Source organism: Microtus oregoni, unplaced genomic scaffold (assembly GCF_018167655.1).
Source record: "Microtus oregoni isolate MIOR12 unplaced genomic scaffold, Mior012 000025F_ref0000491, whole genome shotgun sequence".
NCBI classification, from domain to species: domain Eukaryota; kingdom Metazoa; phylum Chordata; class Mammalia; order Rodentia; family Cricetidae; genus Microtus; species Microtus oregoni.
In genome coordinates, this window is record NW_024543084.1 from 28969973 (window position 1) to 28993689 (window position 23717).

A 23717-nucleotide genomic window follows, 5' to 3' on the forward strand; every position below is an offset into this window, starting at 1 on the left:
TATCCAGTCAAGGACCTAAACAAGGGCACGGAGCCACCCACAATTCTTTACCAGCTGGGTCTTTCCTCTTCAGTTAAATGTTTCTAAAAATACTCACAGGAGAGCCTAGAATTCCTCTATGCGATCACAAATCTAGTCAAATCAGCAATAAAGAGTATCAGCATGATTGAGGAGGAAAATAAAGACAAGACTCCCCTGGAGAAGACACCAGTCTCCATTGTATCCCAGCTCCTCCAGACGAAGCCCTCCATTTACACCACATTAGTAAACATGTTTTAATAGATCTCTTTGCAAATGTTTTAGATATATATATTACATCATTTATATTAATTATTTTAGTCATACATTTCAAAAATAAAGAAGCTCAAATTTCTAAATATCATTATTTGTTCCCATAAAGAAAAATCATATAAAAAGGACTGGATACAAAAACAACAGAGAAAGAAATAATTAGCTGTGTGACTGGTTCTTTTGGGTCCTAATCATATCTCTCTCGGTGTTGGCAGAAGTCATATATTGATAGACTATATAGTCTTAAATGTATTTGGAATGAACATTAGCACCCATTCTTCTTTGCTGCATCCAAATCCTAAATTATAAGGTAACATCTCATAAAAATTAGATATTGGATAGATGCTGTTCGAATTTAATGGCAATATTTCTCTCACTATTCTTTTATTCAGCTATTAGCACAAATTCCATGTGAATTAGCAATAAGCAATGTCGAGAATTCTCTAGCACCCATCAGCATGGACACCAGTATGTTCATGTCAACAGTAACGTGCTCTTTGAATGGCTGATTTCTAGCTGTTTCATTCAAAAGTCATGCAACCAGAAGTGCTGATGTTTTATAGACAAAATGTCTAGGGTTTTCTTCCATTAGGATGTAGGAGTAGAGCCTTGCACAGTGGCAGGCAATGAGGTTTATCTAAGGCACAATTGTTGCTAATTAGAACACAGAAGTCGAGGGTACAACAGATTGTTAGTTATCGATAACTGAGAAGCTGGGGGGTGGATGCAGAAAGACTCAAGTGATTACATATACTGCATATCTGTTTGAAATTTATCACAAAACGTTCAATTACATGGAGTGTCACCAAAAACTTTTACTGCTGCTTATTCTAAATGGTAAAAAATCTATCACCATGCTTGGGAACAAGTTTTTTCTCTAAAGAAACGCCAAATATAGTTTTCAGTACGTCTTCTATTTCTTCCTCCTTCAGACTCTTAAATTCTACAAGATCTATGTTGTCCTTATAACTGAATCTCCTATAGGTGAGGGTGGAGCCCACCAAACAGTGAACCCCCTCTGGGGTCTGCAAGGAACAAAATGACTTGCTTGTAAACACAGATGCTGGCGACGTCTGGAGGTAGATATTCATGGACTCGAAGTCCTCAATAGTGCGCGGCTCCAGAGTGAAAGAGTAGATTTTCCGATACTCGTTCTTCTCAAGGAGGTCGGAGTTAACAAATTCTTGGTTTGGAATATACTGCTCTCTTCTGATTTGGTCCAAGTACCAGGTTCCATTCTCTTCCGTCAAACGGAAGATGGCAGGCACCTGAGGCTGATCCTTCCCAGATGCTAATTCTAGAGGTTCCCACATCTGGTAAGAACGTCCAAATCCAGCATCAACAATATAGTTCCTATCACTGATGGTCACCTGGACCAGAAGGTGAATCATTCCAGTGCTGTACTTATTAGCTGGAGCGTTAAAGACATAGCCTCCCAACATTGTGGTTTCAAAGCCCATTTTAGTCAGAGCCCAGTACAGGAGATGATTAACCTGGAGACACCACCCACCCCTCTTCTTCCTTACAATTTGATCAAAGATGGCCTCTAAGCTCAGCTCCATGGGTTCCCCGCAATGGATGTTCAAGTTCTCAAAGGGAACAGCTCGTATCTGGTGCTGAAGGATTTCAGTTAATGTCTGCAAGTCCAGTTTGTTCCTGGAGTACTGATAACCAATTCGTTCAAAGTATGCTTCAATGTCCATGGTTCGCTAAGGCAAGGAAAACAATCCAAAACAAATATTACTACTAAAGTGGAATAAGTACAGTCAAAACTCATTTTCAGTTTATAAATACAGACAATGCTTACAACGATCTATGTTTATTTTGTCCAATTAAATGAACCGACACACAATCAATGTTCATAACACCTAGACAAGTGTAGAATACTCTCTGTGTGCCAGGATGAATGTTTTCTCATTTCCTTCAAATACAGGCTAAGTGATGAGGCAGTCAATAAACTGCTTAGAGGTAGGGTGCTCTGTAGCCTTTCCTGTCTATGCTCAGTACAGGCGCCAAGTAAAAAGAGCCAGACGAGGGTAAGTAACAAAAAGATTCCACTCAGAATCCATTAAAATAGGCTTCTGCACAGTTGCTAATAGAATCAGAACTGTGCACCATGGTACACAGTTGTCATGGTACCACTTACATAAGCATTAAACATCTAACACCCAGAAAGAACAAACAGAATTTAGTTAGATGTCCGCAGCACCTGTTTGCCTCCTTGCTGGGATTTGTATGGAATCTATGGGGGAAGCGAAGAGACTGGGTGGTGGCTAAGGCATGACTAGGCAGCTAGCTGACTGTTGCTTCCCCAGGACTGGGGAAGAAGGGTGAGATGATAATGCACGGAGGATGGGACTGGAGCAAACACTTGGAAACCATTACAGGCATCACAGTGAGACAGCAGAAACTGTGGAATAAGTAACAGCCAGATTTTGTGTTTGGTTTCAAGACCAAGTTTTGAGTTGGAATTCAGATTTAGTAGCTGTAGGTTCATTATAATTAAGTCAGCTTTTGCTAGGAGCTCAACACTAGCTATATGTTGTAAACAAATCATACCTGGGTATAATTGTGACTAAATATATTTCAGTTGTATACTGATGAAGCTGGGCACAAGGTAAAATCTTGTGAGTTCCTGGAGTGGAGTTGGTAGGGAAGGAGATGTGTCAAAAATGTGATTAGTTTTACACGCAGGCTAGCAGAGTCCCCATGGAAGGACAGACACTTGCTTCAGCCTGATCATCAGTGTAGACAGGACTTAGATAAGGTGGGAGAAAATACTTAGATCCTTTGAAATTTCTTAGAAAATGCTTTTTTATATGTATCAGTTCAAAGTAGGCTGTTGGCTTTAATTCAAACAGCATCAGAATGTTTCTTCTTCCTGGTACAAACTCTCGAAAGGAAAGTTTAAAAATGAACTATAACATGGGCTGGGAGGACGGCTTACAGAGAGGAGAGCACTTGACTCCAAGCTTGAAAACCTGAATTTGATCCTCATAACTTGGAAGATGGATAGAGAAAACCAGCTCCCACAAATTTTCAGCCCCATACATTATGGTATACAATCCCCAAGTAAATGTAAAATGCTAAATTGGTATTACTTTTCTTTAAAGAAAGGGGTAGTTGTTTGTAGCATAGATTATGTTACAAACATAGAGTATGAACTGCATTGAAGTAAACCTCTGAGCTACGTAGGGAAGCCTGTAGAAAGTGTGATGTTGAAAGATGGTAGTACCATGATAGGTTCTCAGCCTGGGACTTCCAGAAGTACCTGGATGTTCTCCTAAGTACAGGGTTCGGAACCAGCAATGCACACCATTAGTTGGCATAGGAACAGCAAAGAGAAATGAAGCCTGTTTGATGTCCCTGATTACAGTTTGTACAGTGGCCTTCCTTGAGGTGACAGCTACAGCAGGGGACTAAGGGCAGGAAAAGACAGTCACAGTCTTAATGTGGTTGCCATTGGAGAAGGAGAGGGATGTGGTGATATCCTGTTTGTATACTAACAAAGTTGTCTGAAGATCAGAAGGTGGAGCTAGCCACTAGTTAACCATAGAGGTCTGGAGGTCTGTACAGACAGACAGGAAGTTATATGGCTGGGCATAGAGAGGAATATAAGGCAGAGGAGAAGGGAGCCTTGTCTCTTTTTAGTCTGAGGATTTTGTAGAGGTAAGAGCTCTAGCGGCTGGCTGCTCTGCTTCTCTGATCTTTCAGCTTGCACCCCCTGATATCTGACCCCAGGTTTTTATTATTAAGACCAATTAGAATTTGTGCTACAGAGGGACAACTTCCTTGTGGAAGACATGTCACCAAGCAATCTCCTGTCACATTTGATTCTCTCGCCTCTTCTGATATGAAGTCCAAACCCGATTCTGGATAGACACTTCACCAGTCAAACTGGACTCAAGGAGGAAATTAAGAGTTCCACATGCAAAGTTACACACACATGATTAAATAAAGTGAAACAACAAATGAAAATATACCAAGAGGCTGGCACTAGCAGAAGAGATATGATGTGCATGTCCAAAAGAACTAGTGGGAAAAAGGACTAGAAGTTCTTCGTAGAGGTGACAGACACACAGTGACTGAACAATGTGGTTTATGCAAAGAAACACCTCAAACTTAGACTTATTAAAGACATAAAGCCAGATATTACATTATTTATGATAAAAAGTACTCTATAGATAGAACATAATAACACACCGAGAATGCAGAAAGATAGCTTGATGGTCAAGACTAATGGAACAATAAAGTTAAATGCTCATAGACACAAAGAGCAACCAAAGTTTCTGAAATGGAAAGTGTAAAATTAGAATAGAAAAAAATATATGACGTAAGATGTGTGCGTATGAAAATACTGCAGGAATCACATCAGAAAGAGAAGTGAGATAACATTCCAGGAAAAACTGAATTCTATGTACATGACATGTGACTATATCTATTTAAACGTTTGAAATCTAAAATTATGAAGAGCCATTCAAGCATCTGTCAGAGAAATAAATAGTTCCTCATCAGGAAGATATCAGCTTGGCAAGAGAATGTTCCACAGAAGCAAGCAAAGGTAAAATAATAGAACCGTGTCTACAAAATACCGAAGAGGCACGCAAGTCGTGCTTGGTATTCTTTTCGCATTCCACTGAATGAGAAAGTCTCCAGGCACTCAGAGACAATCTCAAACGGGAAAGGACTCGACAAACAACTGTGAGCTATCCCGGTAAAGTGCTTCCTCCTTCCCAGCCAGTGGTGGGGTAAGTGAAAAGGAAAGCCAAGAAATAGAGAGGGCAGCAAGCTGGGATGCTGTAATCATCGGCTCCTTTCATACAGGGAAGAGCAGAGAACACATTGTGGTTCCAGATCAAGCCACTTTGTCTGATAGAGAAATAGATGTAAGTCAATCATTAAGCTCAACATAGAATTGACCAGAACCAGGAAGACCCGATGAACCATTACAAAGTCAACCTAGGAATATCTGATTTCGCAATAACTAATGTGAGTTGACAATTCCTATGTTAGACAGCACAGACCTCAACCAGTTCAGTGTTCCGGTGGGCTGTGGCTAGTGAAATCTTTTCTAATACTCTCCCTGACAAGAACACAGGTCGTGTTTGAGGAGTCAAGGTAGAGAGCCCTCAGAGATGGGTTGGAAGCTTCTGGTGGCAAAGTCTCTGGCTTTGTTTATTGTTTATCCCATGAACCACAAACACTGGAGCCACCCAGTCTAAAGGCCATACTGAGGCTCTGTAGCGGATGGTTAGCTATTTTCTGTTGCCGTGATTAAGCAACAAGCAAACAACCCAATGGAAGAAAGCTCTATTTTGGGTGGCAGTTTCAGAGGCACCAGTCTGTGCAGAACTGGCTTCATTACCATGGGTTTGCATTGAGACTGAAGTACATGGTAAGGCAAACATGCTCACCTCATGGTGGTCAAAACGCAGAGGCAAAGAGGAAGGAAAACGTGACAAGAGAGACCCTTATGGCAATACCTCCAGTGATGCACTTGCTCCAATGAGGTCCTGATTCCTAAGAGCCCACTCAGCTGTGAGCTCGGTCCATTGAGGAGGTGAGCATCCTCACAAGTAAATCACTGCCGAATAGCACCAGCAGCTGGGGTTCAGCCTTCAATATCTGAGCTATTTATGGGGACAGTTTGTATCCAAACCTCAAAGAATGAATCCCTAACCTAGATAATGTATTGACATACAAGGCAGAAATGTATGCAACAGGGAAGGGCAGAGTTGGATTGCACTCCTTACCTAAAATGAGAAAAATACATGTAAGAAAATATGGCTGGTGAGATGGCCCCATAGGTAAAGGCACTTGCTGAAAGACAGACAGATGGGTAATAATAATGATAATAACAGAATAATGTTTTGAACACAGCATGATTCACATGAAGCCCTTACACATACTTCTGTCTACCATGTGCACTGAAGAATAAAGAACATGGCATGCTTATGCCCCCAAAGAGGGCACAAGATCTTGGAGAAGATTTAAAATCAAGGTGAGGTTGTGAGGAAGGATCGTCAGTAATTCACTTAGATCTGCAAATTCTTTTTACCACTTCCTGCACATCTGTGGCATGGCTTGTAAGCTTATACTTACATAAAGCCCTGCACCCTGTATTTTATTAGAGGACTCCTCAATGGCTTTTGGGGCTTTCTTGCTTCTTTTGCTAAAAGGTGTAAATGGCAAACCTAAATGAATGTCCTCCCAGCTCTGGGCCAAGGACACATTGGCACAGGGACTCTGCACAGCTTCCTTGCTCTTGTGTGGACAAACTAAGAGTTATAAACATAGGCAGAGCTGCCTGTCCCCAGCAGTTTCCTCGTACGTGTAACTTTGCCCCAGCATCTGGTTTGAGGGAATTTCCATTTGGCTATCTTCAAGTTTGTTCCATGGAACTATGTATAAGAAGGTTAGCATACATAAGGTAAGGAACTTCTAGAGGGTCTGCTGCCACAGGACTGCAGATCACAGGGATATTTATTTAGTCAAAGGATCCATATGCGATAGTTATACCAGCTGCTGTCATTTGTCCCTAAATGACACAGCACGGCACACCACTCACAAGTTGTCCTTTTTAGACATCCTGTCCCCCCACCCCCGACCAGAGAACAGGTTGGTGCAGAGAACTCTTGTTGCTTTAGTACTGCATCTTTCTAATAAAGGAGTGATTTTCAATTGTTTTAGTAAGAGAACTCCTTATTCTTCCCACGATGGACTTGTGAGCAAGGGGCCAACAAAGAGAAGCTAGAGATTAATCCAGAAGGAGATATGAGTAGCATATTGTAATGCTGGAAGCAGGAGATACCATTGAGGGGACGCTACATTCACTGCATGGATTACCAGCAATACTCAATGAAGAGCTATGATGAAAACGAATGAATTGCTTGCAATTTTGGATGTGTAGGCCACCCCCTCCAAATCCTTTTTCTCTTTCATTTTTGATATGAAGTCCACAACATCCAACTCTATTGACAACCACAAGCAATAAATAAATAAATAAATAAATAAATAAATAAATAATCTTTGATTAAACGGATGGAAGAGACTACACTTGTCCTTGACCTGGACGTGTGCAAAGAGCACCAGCTACCTGCCCTTAGGTTATAGCAAACATACCTGGCACCCATGGCTTCCAGTACAGGAAAACAAAACCAAAGGGAAGGAGAAACTAGGGTCACAGGTGAACATGGCATAATCATATAGTTAGTCTGTGGTAGGTAGCTTAAAAAAAGTTGGCATATTTTTTTCTTTTTGAAAGACAGGGTGGAGTCAGTTGCCTGAGGCAGTCAAAGGAGGGGCTAGAGAGAAGGAAGAGCCCTTATCAGAAAAGAGCCAAGCAATGTTGTTGACATTGTGCCCACAGTATAGAACAGAGTTCACAGCTAGAGGCCAATAATCCTGGACGTTTGCAGATGCTGGCGCCTCGCTGCTGTGTAATCTTACAGTCTTGTTCAGAGGTAACAACTCAGTCTGGGTTCACAGGAAGTAGTTAATTTCTGACGTTATTGACAGCTCCTAAAAGACCCTCCAGACGAGCCCTTCTTCAAGCATGACAAAAATTCCTCCGTAACCCCGCTAGACATGCAGTGGTCAGCATCGTTAAAATTATCCAAGGGGACTCAATTAAAGAGTTCTTAAGTGGTCCACACACCTCTTTCTCTCTCACAAACCCTTTGAGAAGCACTGCTCGTGCGTTCGTGACTAAGAAGGAAATAGTATTAAACGGCTCTTGAAATCTCTCTAAAAGAAACTGCTGTGGCTGTCACCCACTTGAACAAAACATTGTTAGAATCACCTGTGTGCTACAAAGTATTTATAACATGGGTTCCAAGTCTGTGCCACCCAAACTTCCTCAAAAACCTCAGGATTGGAAATTCACGGCTGAGTTGTGCTGTTTTCTCCTGGTCTTCCTCTCAGGAGAGGAGGGAACCCCGACCTCCAAGTCTATCTGGGAGAACCCACTTACCCAGCAACTAGGACCGCGGCCAGGAAGACCAGGAAGCAGGCTGAGAGGTCTGCAGAGGAAGTGCTTTTATTGGCTGTCCAAGTTGATCCGTCCCCCTCTGCCTGGCGATAGCCAGGCCAAGGATCTCTGGGAAATGTAGTTGTAAGGCCTCACTGCCCCCGGCAAACTCTCAAGTTTGAAAAGGGGGGAGCTATCTTGTGAAGGGTCTTGGTATTTCTTAGAGTTCACACTCCGTCGGAGCCTGTGGGAGGTCAAAGCTTGAGAAGGGCGCAGGCAAAGCAGATGCAGGACGTAGAGGAGGAAGCGATGGCCACATCTCATTCACACTCTCAGTAAAGGAATCCCCTTCTATTGATATGTTTCCCTTTTTCTTTCTTTCACCTCTCACCTTCAGGTCCTTCTGCTTCTCTCGCAAAGGCACTGTGGAATGTATATGACGTGTGTCCGTACCTGTGTTGTACACAGGGCACGTGTAGTATTTCAGAGGTCTTTGATTTATAATGATAATGGTAGAAAATGCTTGCTGCTTCTTAGCTGTTTCCCCTGTCCACTGTATTTTAAAGACCCTTCAGTATCAATCCTCTGTGTTATCCCTTTGGCTCACACTATTCATATATTCTGGGTAAACAGAATAGATTTTAAATTTAAGCTTCTGGGGGTGGGGCTTGAGGAGGAGGGGTGAGTTACAGAACTCATAACTCCACTTTTTGTCTGCTCAGCAGGGTCACTCTGAGGCATGCAATGCCTCTCAGTGTGCTTCTGAGGGATTTCGCTTCCTTTGTTGATACAACGATTTGTTTGCAAACAGCTTATTTATTTTTATTCCTGCACTAGCACTTCCCAACTATTATATTGCTACAAGCAACCAACCAAAACAAAAACAGAAAAATTGCTATGCTGTGGCCGCTGCCTAGTCCTAGCACTTGGGAAGAGAAGGTAGGACAATCAAAAACTCAAAGCAAGTTCAAGGCCAGCTTGGGCTACGTACGACCAGTCCCCAAAGACAAAACAAAACAAAACAAAACAAAACAAATCCATCCTTGTGGCAATATAACCTGCACATTTGGTAATATCCTGGCCCATGCTTTTCTGTTAACCTTAATATGATCATGACCAGTTGAAGACTGAAGGATGCTGGATTCTCCCGCGTTAGCCAGAGCCCTGGCAGTGGAATCTGCATGGAGAGGAGTATTCAAGAGCACCCTGGGCTGAATTAATGGGGAGTAATGGGTTTACTGGAAGAGTTATTAGCATCATGGGTATATAGACCAAGGGGCAGGAGGACTCCAAGGAGACTTCAGGCCTCAGCTCCAGGGACAGGCAGCATGGCGGGGTCTCTGAAGAGAACAAGAATCTATGTGATAGAGGATGGGAGACATTCTCAGCAAGAGCCTGCAGCCAGGATCTCTGATTCCCAAGCAGGAGTCTAGGAAGGGTGTGGGGAGGAGGATGTATAACATCTATAGTGCCAAAGCCAATGCTTCTCTTGATGTTAACTGGTGCTGGGACCGCCTGTTAGCTAAGGGCTCACATAAAGGAGCCTGTCAATCAGTACCCGCCACCATGTAGTGAAGGTTGCTGCAAGCACGGTGGCCTGAATAGAGGCTGGATTCCAACACGACACTCTTAGAGAAACCAGCCAGAAAGCATGGTACAGAGAAGTTAAAGGTTCAGATTCGGGGGCACAAGCCAGACTGTACACCTCTGGCGTCTGTTCTCATCAAGCACGCCGTAGGCAGCTCACAATATGAACAGAATTTTAACAGGAGTGAAGAAAAGAAAGAGGGAAAGACTTAGAAATAATTGCCAAATCCCAGAGCAAAATAATTTTGTGTGGTAGTGCTGTAAACCAAACTCTTGGCTTATAGTGTAGTGGGCCTATAGACTAATTCTAGCCCTCCATTTGTCTTCTTTTTGTCAGGGACAGAATATATATGCCTCTAATTTAGTTTTATTTCTTGAATCAGATCCAAAGTTCTACCCAGTAATGTGCTCAGGGATTGAACTCTGAGGTCCACTAAGAGCCATGTGTGTTTGCTTGCTTCTCTTGAGCTAAAGTGGAGAAGGGAGTCGGGATATTAGACAAGGAGGAAAGGAATACATGCCTTACAGATGGCATATTGCTTATCATATCCCAGTATTTCCAAGAAACCTTTGACTCAGATGATATTAGCCAACACTACTTTAATAGAGTTAGCAATCAATATACTTCATAAACAATGTGCTCCAAGTAACATATATTTTATAAATCACCTAATTCCAAATATCAGTGTTCCTATAGCTTTAAAAAAAAGTATCAAATACAAACAGACATGTGCCACAAAATTAACCCTGGAAGAAATTCCACGCCATGCCATTATCTTGGCAGTTACTCATAGAGCCCCATGCACTGGCTTGAGTTTTGTCTTGGGGACTAGGAAGTTGCCTGGAACTGAACTGATGACTCATTCTTGCTTGCTTTATTCTGATCCTAAGTTGTGAAGGTGGCTTCTTGTATACCTTGGTCATCAGATTTATTCTTGCTGAATTTAACAGTTATGTTTATTCATACTGAACTACTAGTATAAGTTTTATGTGAGTTCAACTATAACATAATGTTTGAAAGTTTTCTCTTGCAAGTGAATATGGCTCCCAAGGTAACCACATCTTCATTAAGAATTTTTTGTATGATTAATCTTGAAAAGGATTCATTAAATCCTTTTGTTTGTATTCATTAAAATTTTGTTTAATTATAACTGATTATATTTTTTATGGTAAAATGACAGGACCGCTAAGATTTCTTTTCATAAAATGTAGGAAATAAAAGATACAAATCATTAGTTGATCAATATCAAGTTCAGTGATGATCCTATAAAGACTGTTTTGAATACATCTGCATACGTTTCAAATGTTGAAGAAGATGAAATAGTAATGAAACCCAATTTTGCGCCTCACCCTAAATAGTAAAAGACAGGTCACCATTTTTGGGTACAAGCTTTCTCTCCAAAGAAACACCAAATGCAGCTTTCAGTACATCTTCTATTTCTTCCTCATTTACATTTTTAAACTCCACCAGATCTACATTGTCCTTATAGCTGAATTTCCTGCTTGCAAAGGTAGAGCCTATTAAACAACAAACACCTTCTGGGGTCTGCAAAGAACAAAATGAAGTGTGTACAAACACGGATGTTGATGACGTCTGGAGGTAGGTATTTACATATTCAAAGTCCTCAATAGTGCGCGGCTTCAGAGTGAAAGAGTAGACTTTCCGATATTCGCTCTTCTCAAGGAGGTCGGAGTTAACAAATTCTTGGTTTGGAATATACTGCTCTCTTCTGATTTGGTCCAAGTACCAGGTTCCATTCTCTTCCGTCAAACGGAAGATGGCAGGCACCTGAGGCTGATCCTTCCCTGATGCTAATTCCAGAGGCTCCCACATCTGGCAGGAGCCTCCAAAGGCAGCATCAACAATGTAGTTCCTGTCGCTGATGGTCACCTGGACGAGGAGGTGAATCATTTCTTTGCTGTATTTATTGACTGGAACTATGTAAACGTAGCCCCCCAACATTGTGGTTTCAAAGCCCATTTTAGTCAGAGCCCAGTACAGGAGATGATTAACCTGGAGACACCACCCGCCCCGCTTCTTCCTCACTATGTGGTCAAATGTGGTCTCTAAGTCCATATTCATGGGTTCTCCACAATGCATGCTAAGATTCTCAAAAGGAACTGTTCGCATCTGGTGCTGAAGAACTTCAGTTAGTGTGTCCAAGTCCAGTTTATTCACTGAGTTCTCATAACCAATCCTTTCAAAATATGCTGCGATGTCCATGGTCCCCTAAGGCAAACAACATGAAACCAAACAAACATTACAGCCGTTCCTTGTGGATGTCCTGGAGTCAGCTAACCGTAGCTAGAATGTACTATTAATATGCATGTATGAACAATGCCTGTACATGTCTCATCAATAATCATATTGTTTCTACTGCATTGCTGGCTTTTATCTGCAGGTCATCAAATATTCCCAGTGACCCTTGAAGGAGAGCTTTGCTATTTATTGTGTTTTCAAGATTTTGAAGTGAGAAAGTCAGATTAAATGAGCAGTCAAAAGTCTAACAGTTTAGATGTGGTCTCCTTGGTGGTATGGTAGACATTGCTGCTGGCATCCTGTAAAAATAAACTTCTAAACAGTTATTCACTGTGGTGGTTTGAAAGAAAATTACCCCCACATGGAGTGGCAATATCAAGAAGTGTGGCCTTGTCGGTGGAAGTATGTCACGGTGGGGGCAGGCTTTGAGATCTATTTCTCAAACTTCCTTCCACATGACAGTCAGTTGATTTCCTGTTGCCTTCTGGTCAAGATGTAGCCAGCACCACATCTGCCTGCATGCTGCCATGCTCCCTATCATGATGACAATAGGCTGAACCTCTGGAACTGTAAGATACCATCTCAACGAAATGTTTTCTTTGTAAGAGTTGCTATGGTCACGGTGTCTCTTCACAGCAATAAAAATCCTAACTAGGACATTCATGAACATGGAGAATTGTGCAACAGAGAACACAGTGGCCATGCCGAATGATCCGCTCCACCACTCCATTTAACTGAATGTTACACACAAAGCTATCTACTCAAAGATTTGCACTGATGGGCCGACTCACTCCTTCATTCAACAGGTGGTTTACTGAGCTGCCCACTATTGATCTAGTGTTTCCTTGCCCTCTAAAACTTTGCATTTTAGTGGGCATTAAAATAATATACATAAAGTGAACTGAGTAAATTTTTTTTTGGTTTTGGTTTTTTTGAAACAGGGTTTCTCTGTAGCTATGGAACCTGTCCTGAAACTAGCTCTTGTAGACCAGGTTGGTCTCAAACTCACAGAGATCCGCCTGCCTCTGCCTCCCGAGTGCTGGAATTAAAGGCATGAGCCACCACTGCCCAGCTGAGTAAATTTACTTTTATAAAACAATGTGGTAACTGTCCACAGAATAACTAAAATAAGAAAGAGGAACAGGGAAAGCTTTTCTCTGAAATAACGTGGACAAAGCAAGCCTCAGTCACACATGAAGGATGCTATACAAAGAGACTGTGGGTATGTGTGAGGAAGGTGGTTCCTAGCAGAAGGAATGGAGAGTCTTCGGTGAATGTTCTAGAAAGCCAAGTTGACTGGAAGATGTGTGAGAAGAGTGGACTGAGATGAGCTCTCGCTCTTATCAATGACTTTATGGCTCGTGGGGACCTGGTGAGCTCCGCTGAAAATGAGATGAGAGTATAAGTCACAGAAGGCTGAGAGGAGTGTTACTCCGTGACAATAGTTGATGCACTCAAAATCAGTTTTCTGAACCATGATCAATGAAAATGCAGTCAATAGTGCTAATTCAAAACAATGACACTCATGTACCAGTGTCTGACTCATGACATGCGCATCAAATGCATCAGTGAGATGTTAGTGAGAGGCTAATGTCCTGTAGCAGGGCAAAATCTACTGAAATGATGGGGAAAAAGCAACAGCAACAAAGACTGTGGAAGGGAAATCAAGAAGTAGATGCTAATGCTATGAGCTGTCAGGTGACGCAGACTCCCCACCATCCCACTTCCATCAGTCTGTTCGGAAAGGGTTGGTAACCTGCCACCCAAGAGCTTTACTTTGATGAGACTCTGAATAGGAGCGAAGAACACAGGTCCTGAGTGAAACCCTTTGCAATATAGTACCCTCGGGAAGGACACGGTACACAGGGCCTGGCCCTGGTTCAGTGGTGATCACCAAAGCCTTCATCTGTCACGTGGTCACAGCATTTCCCTTTGTCACGCAGCTACCCTTCCCACACTCTCAGGTTCACACCTTCTCTCCCTAGTTTTACCATCACCCTTCTTTGGCATTTGGACACCTTCTAAAATCTATTATTCAGGCCTAGAAAGAACAAGTGGTGTTTGTCAGAACATCCTAAACTCTCCCTGGCCCCTATCCCAGAATCTGCACTAAGTATGTTAGGAAGAGAGAGGAAGATTGAACCAAATGGGAAAGCTTAGTTAGCTAGCATGCTTTGTATTAGGAAATTATATTTCTTTATAAGTGTGATCTTTATATTTAAGGCTTTCATCATCCCTATCCCTGTCTACCCCTTCTTCCCCACTCCCTCCCCCCCACCCACATCTTCCATGACATTAACAAAAGTCTCCTGTAAGATAAAATGCCAAACTGTATTGATTGAAGCTCCATCAGAATGAAATTTGCTAGGGACCTTGATACTAGTGACATCTTGTAATCAATCCATACTTTGGGTAGCCTGTGTCCAAGCATATTTTAATTATCTATCATTGAAGCTGAGATTTAAAATGAAATGCTGAAAACACTTATAAACTAGTTGCCAAGAAACTCATAAGGGAAACACAGCTGAATCCACATGATGCCTTGCAGCATCTCCGTGAAGCAGCCGACTCCTTCTTTTCCACTTCATCATTAACATGAGAAGACTAAATGCAGGTGGAAGGAATACAGTAAGGGGAGCCTGCTGAGAGTTATCATGCTCTTCATACCTGTCCTGGAAAGCTTAATGTGGGCTGATTGTCAGGTTTAGCTCAGGCGTCGTAGGATGTTTCTTCTTCTTGTGAAAACTGTAGAAATAATTAAAAATAGCTTCAAATATATATAAAGGTTTTTCTTTTAAAAACACCATCTTTTTACCTCTATGTGTCTGTGTGTGCCTTCTTCAGTTTATGTGTACCACATGCCCACAGGCAGCTACAGAGACAAAAAGAGGGCATCAAATCCCCTGGTTGTGAGCCACCTGATGTGGGTGCTGGGAACTGAACCCAGGGTCTCTATAAGAATGCTGTTATTGCTGAGCCATTTCTCCAGCCCCAACAGAGTTCTCCATAAGAACAAAATGGTAGTTTAATGTGGAACACAAGTTCTGAAAAAAAAATCCCTAAATATTTTGAACAGAGGGAGTGGGCAAAATAGTGAAGGGGGCATATGATATACACAAGGACATTTATCCAAAGGATTATTATGGGAGCTGGTAGTACCATGACAGTCTCTAAGTTGTGAGGTCGAGAAGTCATGAGTCATCTACCAGCCAACCAGATGCCCAGTTGCCGTGGGACAGCAAGGATACATCAACACCAGTAAGCAGCCACAGCGCCTGACCTTCCTGCAGGACATGATTATATTTGGAAATGCTGGAGCAGGAAAGCAAAGTAATCTATTCATAGAGGTGGAGAATATAAAAGTAACCACTTACACAGAGAATCTCCACAAAAAAGTCTCTTGTCCATGTCATTGTCTTTCCCTTCCTCTGGCAAGACTGAGGAGTCCGAGACTAGCAACCATCAGACGTCACACCGGCTACAGCAGACTTGAGAAGTATGCATAGAGTGGAGAGACAGATATATGACCATAATGACAAGCAGAGGAAAAGACACCTTGCTACTGGGGGAGGAAGACAAGACAGACACACAAAGAAAGTTCCAGAACTAGAAAGACAAGCATTGGAACCATTAGAAGAAGAAACAGAACAACAGAAAGAACTTCCTTACAGGTATTTGACCATACAGAATCTTAATAACTAAAAGTTAAACATAACCCAATAAAATACCGTGTTTGGGGCAAAGAGACGGTTTAGTCTGTAAGGCGCCGGCCACATAAGCATAAGCATGGACCCGAGTACAAATCCAGAGCACTGAGGATGGATCTGTAACCCCAGTTATGGGGTGGGGTGGGGTAGGGTCTAAGGATAGATGGATTCCTGGTGTTCACTGGCCAGTCACCCTAACCAATCAGTGAACTCCAGGTCTAGTGAGAGACCCTGTCTCTAAAACAGAGGTCAATGGTGGCTGAAGAAGACACCTGAGGTCAATCTCTGATCTCTGCATCCACACAATGAACGCGAGCCAAATCAACCCAGACTTAAGCAAGAGGGTGAGGTAACTTTCTTTAGCACTTTGGACTTCACCCATGGCCCTATTGCTTTGAATCTGTGGTGGCAAAAGACAACATGGCAAGATCGTGCAGTGCACAAAATTGCTTAATCTCTTCACTCTGGGAAGCAAAGAGAGAGACAGGACAGGAGCAACCTCTGATAAGCCTCATCAAGAGTGCACCCTCCATGGCTTGAAAGGTCTGTGACCTTCAAATCAGAGCAGGAGCTGCCATAAAACCTATAGAATGCACCTACAGTCCTTATTCACACCACAGTGTTCTTCCCTTAGCTTCTCTTAAAAGTCAAAATTTATCTTCTCCATGCCCAAGACCTCTAAAGCTTAACTGTCCAGTATCACTCAGAAGTCCAAGTCAGAATTCTCCCCCGAGACTCCAGGCTGCTGAGCTGGGAGCCACTGTGAAATCTTAAAGGAGTTACATGTTAAAAACAATGACCCAGAGTTAGTGTTCTCTTTCCAAAGGAAGGCTATAGGGCAATACTAAGGAACTATGAAACCAAAGGAGACCAACATTCCCATAGAGCAGAGAGTAAGCCCTCCTTGAGCAGTCAATCACAAGTGTCGACAGCTGACTCCTGGGCAGGAAATCCGGTTTTTAAAGACAGGCTAGCCTTTAGACAAGCATTTGCTTTCCTGAATTTTAAACACTGTGCTGTCTTTTGATGAGAGGGCAGAAAGAGCACATTCTGGGAGCACAATGGTTTCCCCACCAGTGAGATGCAAAGACCACCAGACCCACCAGAGGGTTTGAAAACTAAGTAAATACCACGGATTGAGGTACTGTGACCAGCGTTTACACTCCCTTGTCCAATTTCCCTGCAGTAGTTGATTTGATTCACTTTTTAAGTTATTTCAACAGAAAAGCCACACAGTCATGCATAGCTACTTGATGGTCATTTTGGCCATTCGGGGATTTTTTTTCTTCAGCTTATCTAACCCTTTGGTTACAGATGACCGTCGTCTCCTGGGCCCTGACCTATAATCTGTCCTGTAATATGCTTGGCAAATATTATTTTCATGCAAGTCAGACATTCTTCTTTCAACTCCAGAGCAGCATTGACTCGCAGGTGTTATTAGGACCAGATATTTCCAGAGGTTTTAAAAAACTAAAGAAATATTACTGGTCAGGACATCTAGAGCGGTGTTCCTGCCTCCTGGTCTCCTTTTACTGGAATCGTTGATTCTGTTCATTAATATTTTAGTCATTCTTTGCAAAATTACAATACTGTGCAAAGAATAGGAAAACAAGACAATTTTACAAAGTAGAGCCAATTTCAAACAAGGTGCCCTAAGACGCAGTGGTAACTTTCCCTTACAGTACATCTCCATGTTCAGGATGTGGGCTCCTCGGACTTGAGAAACCCCACGCCCATGATCTTACCCTCTGGCCCATGCCAGCTTCTCCCGAAGCAGCTCTGCTGCATACCGCAGCTTTCTCTCATGGGGGATTTTACAGTGCAGCTTCTCGAAGTTCCTGGGTGCCCAGTGCAGCCAAGCTTCCTTCCAGCAGATCTAAGAGGAAGTCTGCCAGGCTCTGCTTACACTGGTCCTCCCCTTCCACACACTGCCCAACCTCCCAGGACTTCCTTGGAAATCTGAGTCAAAATCTTTATGCCTGTGCCTCTGCTACTTTTATTTTTAAACCTCTCTCTCTCTCTCTCTCTCTCTCTCTCTCTCTCTCTCTCTCTCTCTCTCTCTGTGTGTGTGTGTGTGTGTGTGTGCGCGCGCGCGCGCCTGTGGAACTCAGAGGACAACCTAAGAGAACCCGTTCTTTCCTTTTACCATGGGGTTTCTGGGTATGGAACTCAGATCATTAGGCCTGGTGGAAGACACCCCACGCCACCCACTCAGCGGTCTTGCTAGCCCACATTCTTACATTTTTATTTGAAAGACCAGAATCACCTCAAGACACTAAGGTCTGCCACTGGTGCCCATTAGATCCACGGAGAGACTGAGCTTCTGTTGTTAGCACTTTAAAAAATCATGAGGTCATCTAAGAAGGTTCCAGGGAAACACAAAGACAGAAAGACTTCCCGAGACGTCCTTAATTATCAAAAGATTCTTCCCTAGAAAATATTAGAGGCAATTTTTCATCCTTACAACTTTGAGATTAAAGGGATGGTGATCTAGCTCTTTCCAGGGATGTCCCCAAGGTATCTTTTTTATTGTCCCAGTGAATTTTTATGAGACCCCCAGAACTGTACCTCTTATTCATAAAACTTCATATATGCTCCTGTCATGGCCAAATTACAAGTTTTCCACAACTTGCAGTTTTGTTTCTCACTGAGCTCAGGTCCACTGTCTGGCTGCAATCACTCATGACATCTACGTCACTTCCTGAAGTCTGTGTTGCCTTGCAATCTCCTCCATCTAGTGAGTAATCCAGTCAGCTCCATACTCACCCTAACACACAGCCTCAGGGGATCATCTGACATGGCGTGACCTGGGTGGCTAGTCTAATCCCCAGTAGATCCTTCCTTCCTATCTGAAGCCCCGGGAGCATATCACTGCCCACATTTCCATTTGTATTTGCCTCTTCTAAGACCACAATGGTCACATGTTAAGATCTGCATGGCGATCTCTTGGCATTGTCTAGAAGGCATCTCCAAACTCCCTGAAACTCATGAGACAAATCCCAAGGCCTCTGAAACACACTGACACAGTAGCAGCAGCGAATCCTCAACCCTCAACTTCATTTACTCTTAGTCAGTTACATCTCCTGCATCAAAATATCTGAGGTAAGCAATTAAAACTAAAGGATGCTTTAATTTATAGCCTAGTTTTGAGCCGATGGTCCCTTATGCCTACTGTGTTTGGGCCCGACAGGAGACCACGCTTCATCGAAAGCAGCGTTTGGAGGAACAAGCATCAGGGAAGGAAGTCAGAGAAAGAGGAAGGTGGAGGTTTCAGGATCTTGCTCAAGGGTGGGCCCCACACTTGCAACTGACTGTGAAGTTGCCCGCAAGGCTCTACCATCTCCCAGGGGCAGAGCAGGCTTCAGACCACAGATTTAGCACATGCATCTTTAAGACCATAGCATCTCGTGTCTAAGAGATGCTTTATAGTCACACTGAAGGCCGATAAAAGACAACTCGGTACCAGAGCAGCGAGAAGCAGAAGAGAGAAAACAAGCCCCTTCATACCACGGAGGAGGAGAAGGGGAAAGTGGGGCAGAAAGTATATGTGAGGAGAAACACAGGCATGTTGGGAATGGAAAAGGAAAAAGAAGAAGCTGTGCCCCGATAAACAAGAAGGACACAACTCTGGAAAAGTGTGGTGCTGCTGTAAGACTTTAAGACAATCCTGAAGCCATTTTTGACAATTCTGAATCCCCTCAGCCTCTGTGCCATAGTGCTTCCCCTCCTCCCCTGGGAATCAAGGACCTAACAGCTACACTCGCACGTACTCAGTTCCTGAACAATTACCCATATACGTATGTTTTGGTTCGGTCCCCTGGGAAACGGGGTCAAAATGACCTCTTACCTCATCTGATCTGGCAACAGCTCTCCAGTCAATTATTGGTAATAGCCCTTTCGAATAAGCCAACCAGAATAGTCAAAGAACAACCTCCCTTGCTTCTGTGGCCCCTTTAAAAGTAGACTGCACCAGCTATTCAAGGTCCCTCGGCTTCCCGAATGCTGGGGGACCCTGTCATGACAGAATTAATAAAATCCTCATGCTTTGCATCGGCTGTGGTGTGTGAGATGGTCTCTGGGGGCGACTCCTTCTCGGTGTTTGGACGCTAGAGTCCAACACTGCAACACGTTGTCATTGCATTCGTGAAATGCAGAGGGAAAGAGACCCGCCTGAGCATGCAGCAAAGATAGAGAGCACTTCATAAGAAGGGAGTTCTCCAAAAAAAAAAAAAAAAAAAAAAAGAAGGGAGTTCTCCGTCCGGCACCAGAATGTTCCACAGGCGTGTTTGGAGGGGAAGTAATGAAAACTCCATCTCCAAGGTAGTGAGGGAAGCTACTGTCCTCACACACCACATGGTGAGGACTTCGTGAAGGGGATGGGGACAGCTGTGCAAAGATCTCAAACCTTACAGAAGTGAGAAGAGCAGTAACTATAAACAATCTCAATGAAGTCCTTCCTCTCCATCGCAGGGAACACAGCAAAGGCCTGCTGCGAAGGGGTGGTTACTGTGCCTGCTGGCAAGCCTCGTTGTCTTTTAGGGAACAGAGAAGTAAAATATTGGAGCAGGAGAGATGGCTAAATGGTAAAGTCCACTGACTGCTCCTCCAGAGGATCCAGGTTCAGTTCCCAGCACCAACTTAGCCATGCATAATCACCCCCTATTCCAGTCCTAGGGTATCTGATACCCTCTTCTGGCCTTAGCAGGTACCAGGCATGTACATGGTGCACAAATATGCATGCAGAAAAAATACCCATCTGCAGAAAATAAAGTAAAAATGATGGGCTAGCAGTATAGCAGAGCTGGTTGAGTGCTTGCCTAGAATGCACGAAGCCCTTGGCTGCATCCCCAGCATGGCAGAAACGAGGTGTAGTCTATGTCTGTGATGCCACCACTCATGAAGTAGAGATAAGAGGATGAAAAATTCAAGTTCAGAACCAGGGAGTACAAGGCCAGCCTGGTACCTGTGAAACCCACATCAAAACAAACAAACAAACACACAAACAAACAAAATCAAAAATGATACCTGAAGACTACAAAAGACCAGAATGAGCCGGGCGGTGGTGGCGCACGCCTTTAATCCCAACAGTTGGGAGGCAGAGGCAGGCGGATCTCTGTGAGTTCGAGACCAGCCTGGTCTACAAGAGCTAGTTCCAGGACAGGCTCCACAACCACAGAGAAACCCTGTCTCGAAAAACAAAACAAAACAAAACAAAACAAAAAAGACCAGAACTGGAAAAATCTGGTCCAGTACTGTCACACTGGAACTGTCGAAAGATCAATGTAGGGATATTCAAATTAAATAGCTCATTTGAGCAGATAGCAATTGAGAAAGTAAGCCAGAGGCATTAGATCCCATGCAGTTCTAGAAAAGACAAAAATGCAAAGGAAATACACTCGATTAACTAAAGAATATGGTCCAGAGACTCCAAGGCTTCCGACTGGAAGCATGCACTGCGGGTGGCTTCTCAAAAGTCGCAGGACAGAACTTACCTGATTAAACGGCTGCAGCCCAGGCTAAAGAGTGATTAACTATAATGAAACAGGAAGGGTTGGAGCTGTTAAGAAGCTGGAGAGTAAACTCCTTGCCCAGAGCAATCACAAAATACTTAGAAAGCACACAGCCCAACTCACACGAAACCGCTCAGAACTGACGGCCTCTCTGCCTCCAGGGCGGACACCAACATTAAGCAATCAAGCGGTGGAAACCAAACTCCTAAGGCACCAGAGGTCGGGCAGAATTCAGGGTGGAGTTGTTCTTTGGACTGATAGGGGGTGGAGTGGGGAGGAACTTAGAGAAAGAAAACAGCAGCTCAGAAAAGGCCCAGGAGGCTTGTTCTGGTAGTCACCTGACCCATGAGGCAGAAGCAGTTCAGAGCAGAGGACACGGCCCCTTCTTCTTGGGGCTCTGTACAGTGGAAGGCTCCTTGCCGCTATAGAATTCTGGACTGTGCTCAGGGCTGGCTTCTTAGTCTGACCGAAACGAAGTTGATAGTTTGTCCTTGATGGCTCCTGGAGGCCCTTTCCCCTGTTCTTTCCAGCATGCTAGAACTCCACTGGACAACACAGATGCACAACCTAACGAGGCTGGACATTTGGGGCCATTGGGAGAGTTTTCCTCAGCTATCGCAGACTGAGTCACTCCCCGCACCCTTAACTGCGCCCTTTAGGACTTTCCCTGTTGGGGACAGAGGACTGGTTCCCCTGAGGGAAATACAATTGTAACAGTTCTCTGTGAAGACAACCTTTTAAGCAAGCACCCTCATTTTACTGTTAGGAAATAGAGTTTTAGACAATCTAAAACAGTTACTCAAATTTTCACTGGTAGAATGAATGCTGACGGTGACTGTCACCCAGAGGATTTGAGCCAAGCATCCCTCGTACAAGTAAGTGATGCTCACCCTTCATAATGCTCTAAGTTCATAATTCTCTAAGTTCCTCATGCTGTGGTGACCCCCAACCGTAAAATTATTTTCGATGCTACTTCATAACTGTAATTTAGCTTCTATTATGAGTCGTAATGCAAATATCTGATATGCGACCCAAAGGGGTCTCGACCCATATGAGTACTACCCATGCTCTGTGAATAATTATAACAACTTTAGAACTTGCCGTTCAGGCCTGGGTAGACTTCCGCCTCCTGGTCTTCCTATGAAACCCGTGGTGCCAGACTTTCAAAGTGCTCTGCAGGTGGTCAGGCAGCCGGGCAGCTCAGCTCAAGGGGTACACCCGGCCTGTCACCAGGAAGTCGTGGCCGGCTGTCCACGCCTAGAGAGGGAGTGCTCATTGGCTGTCCAACTGTCCTGCCCTCAAGGCTCTCTGGGAACTGTAGTTTACGGGCTTCTGGGTTTCCTATTCTGAAAGTGTGCGTGCCTCAGATTGTGAGGGCTCTCGGCTTTTCACGTTGTTCCTGCCCGCTGCGAGCCTGAGATCAGACTGTTCTGTTGGAAGGTCAGAGTATGGGGAGGGGCCCGGCAAAGCAGATCCAGGACCCAGAGAGGCAGGAGACGCTGGTGTATTTTATTCCCACTACCAGCTACGATAGTCTTATTTTTCCAGTTTCCATCTTTTCTTCCCGAACTCACTCCCGTTTACATCTCTACCCAAAGGCAGCAGGCAATGTCAGAAATATATCCATGGGTGTGGTGTCAGAGCCACTTCACTCCGTTTGCATTTTCAAATTACAGTAAAGACATTAGTCTACAATTCTTGATGCTTCTTATATAACATAGATGGAAAGGTCTATGCTTTAAATATATAAATTTATGTATCCTAAATATATAATATACATATTATATTACTATAAGGTGTAAATGCAACCTATACTTACACTACATTTACATATAATTTATATTAGCATACTGAAAATTAGTTTAACTAGGGCATTTTTTAAAAAAAATTGTTTTTATTGCTTCTCTTCACCCTTCTTTTCCCTCTTCCTCTCCTTCCTTATACCTCCCACACTCAGTAGCTTCCTTTCCATCTTCAGATAACAGAGGATCTTCCCCTCCTTTCCTCCCTTCTCAACACCTTGTCCTCTTCTCATAGTCTCCTATATAATTTCATAATCTATACCCACTGTTATATCTCCTTATTTAAATACATATAGTCGTTAAAAGTAGGATCTGCATATGAAAGAGAGCTTGGAATTTTTATTTTTTTGAGATTGAATTACCTCACTTAATACAATACTTTCTATTTGTACTTATTTCTCTGCAAATGATTCATAATTCTATTTTCTTTGTATAATTCCATTGTGGATATATGCCACATTTCATTATCCATGCCTCTGTTGATGGACATCCAGCCTAATTCAATTTCCTTGCTATTGCAAATACATATGTGCAAATACCTCTGTGGTAAGATATAGAGTCCTTTATGTATATGCTCAAACCTAGTCATGT

The 23717-nt window shown here is 43.3% G+C and overlaps 2 protein-coding genes across 7 annotated transcripts; both read right to left on the bottom strand.

Annotated features, from left to right (window-relative positions):
- Positions 1–262: 262 nt before the first annotated feature.
- LOC121462774 (arylamine N-acetyltransferase 2) lies at positions 263–8345 on the bottom strand. The gene is made up of 2 exons (XM_041674668.1): positions 8264–8345; positions 263–2000 (listed from the first exon to the last, which is right to left on the bottom strand). The coding sequence occupies exon 2, from the start codon at positions 1992–1994 to the stop codon at positions 1122–1124; it is 873 nt and encodes a 290-aa protein (XP_041530602.1). The 5' UTR covers positions 1995–2000; positions 8264–8345; the 3' UTR covers positions 263–1121.
- A 2085-nt stretch (positions 8346–10430) lies between these two features.
- On the bottom strand, positions 10431–22560 carry LOC121463146 (arylamine N-acetyltransferase 1). Of its 6 annotated transcripts, XM_041675264.1 has the most exons (4): positions 21448–21465; positions 21307–21345; positions 14775–14852; positions 10431–12077 (listed from the first exon to the last, which is right to left on the bottom strand). In XM_041675264.1, exon 4 carries the CDS (start codon positions 12069–12071, stop codon positions 11199–11201), a length of 873 nt encoding a protein of 290 aa, XP_041531198.1. In that variant the 5' UTR covers positions 12072–12077; positions 14775–14852; positions 21307–21345; positions 21448–21465; the 3' UTR covers positions 10431–11198. The 6 variants fall into 6 exon arrangements, with proteins under 6 accessions (XP_041531198.1, XP_041531195.1, XP_041531199.1 ...); XM_041675261.1 differs by lacking the exons at positions 21307–21345; positions 21448–21465 and adding an exon at positions 22426–22551; XM_041675265.1 differs by lacking the exon at positions 21307–21345 and having other exon boundaries at positions 21448–21473.
- Positions 22561–23717: the final 1157 nt, after the last annotated feature.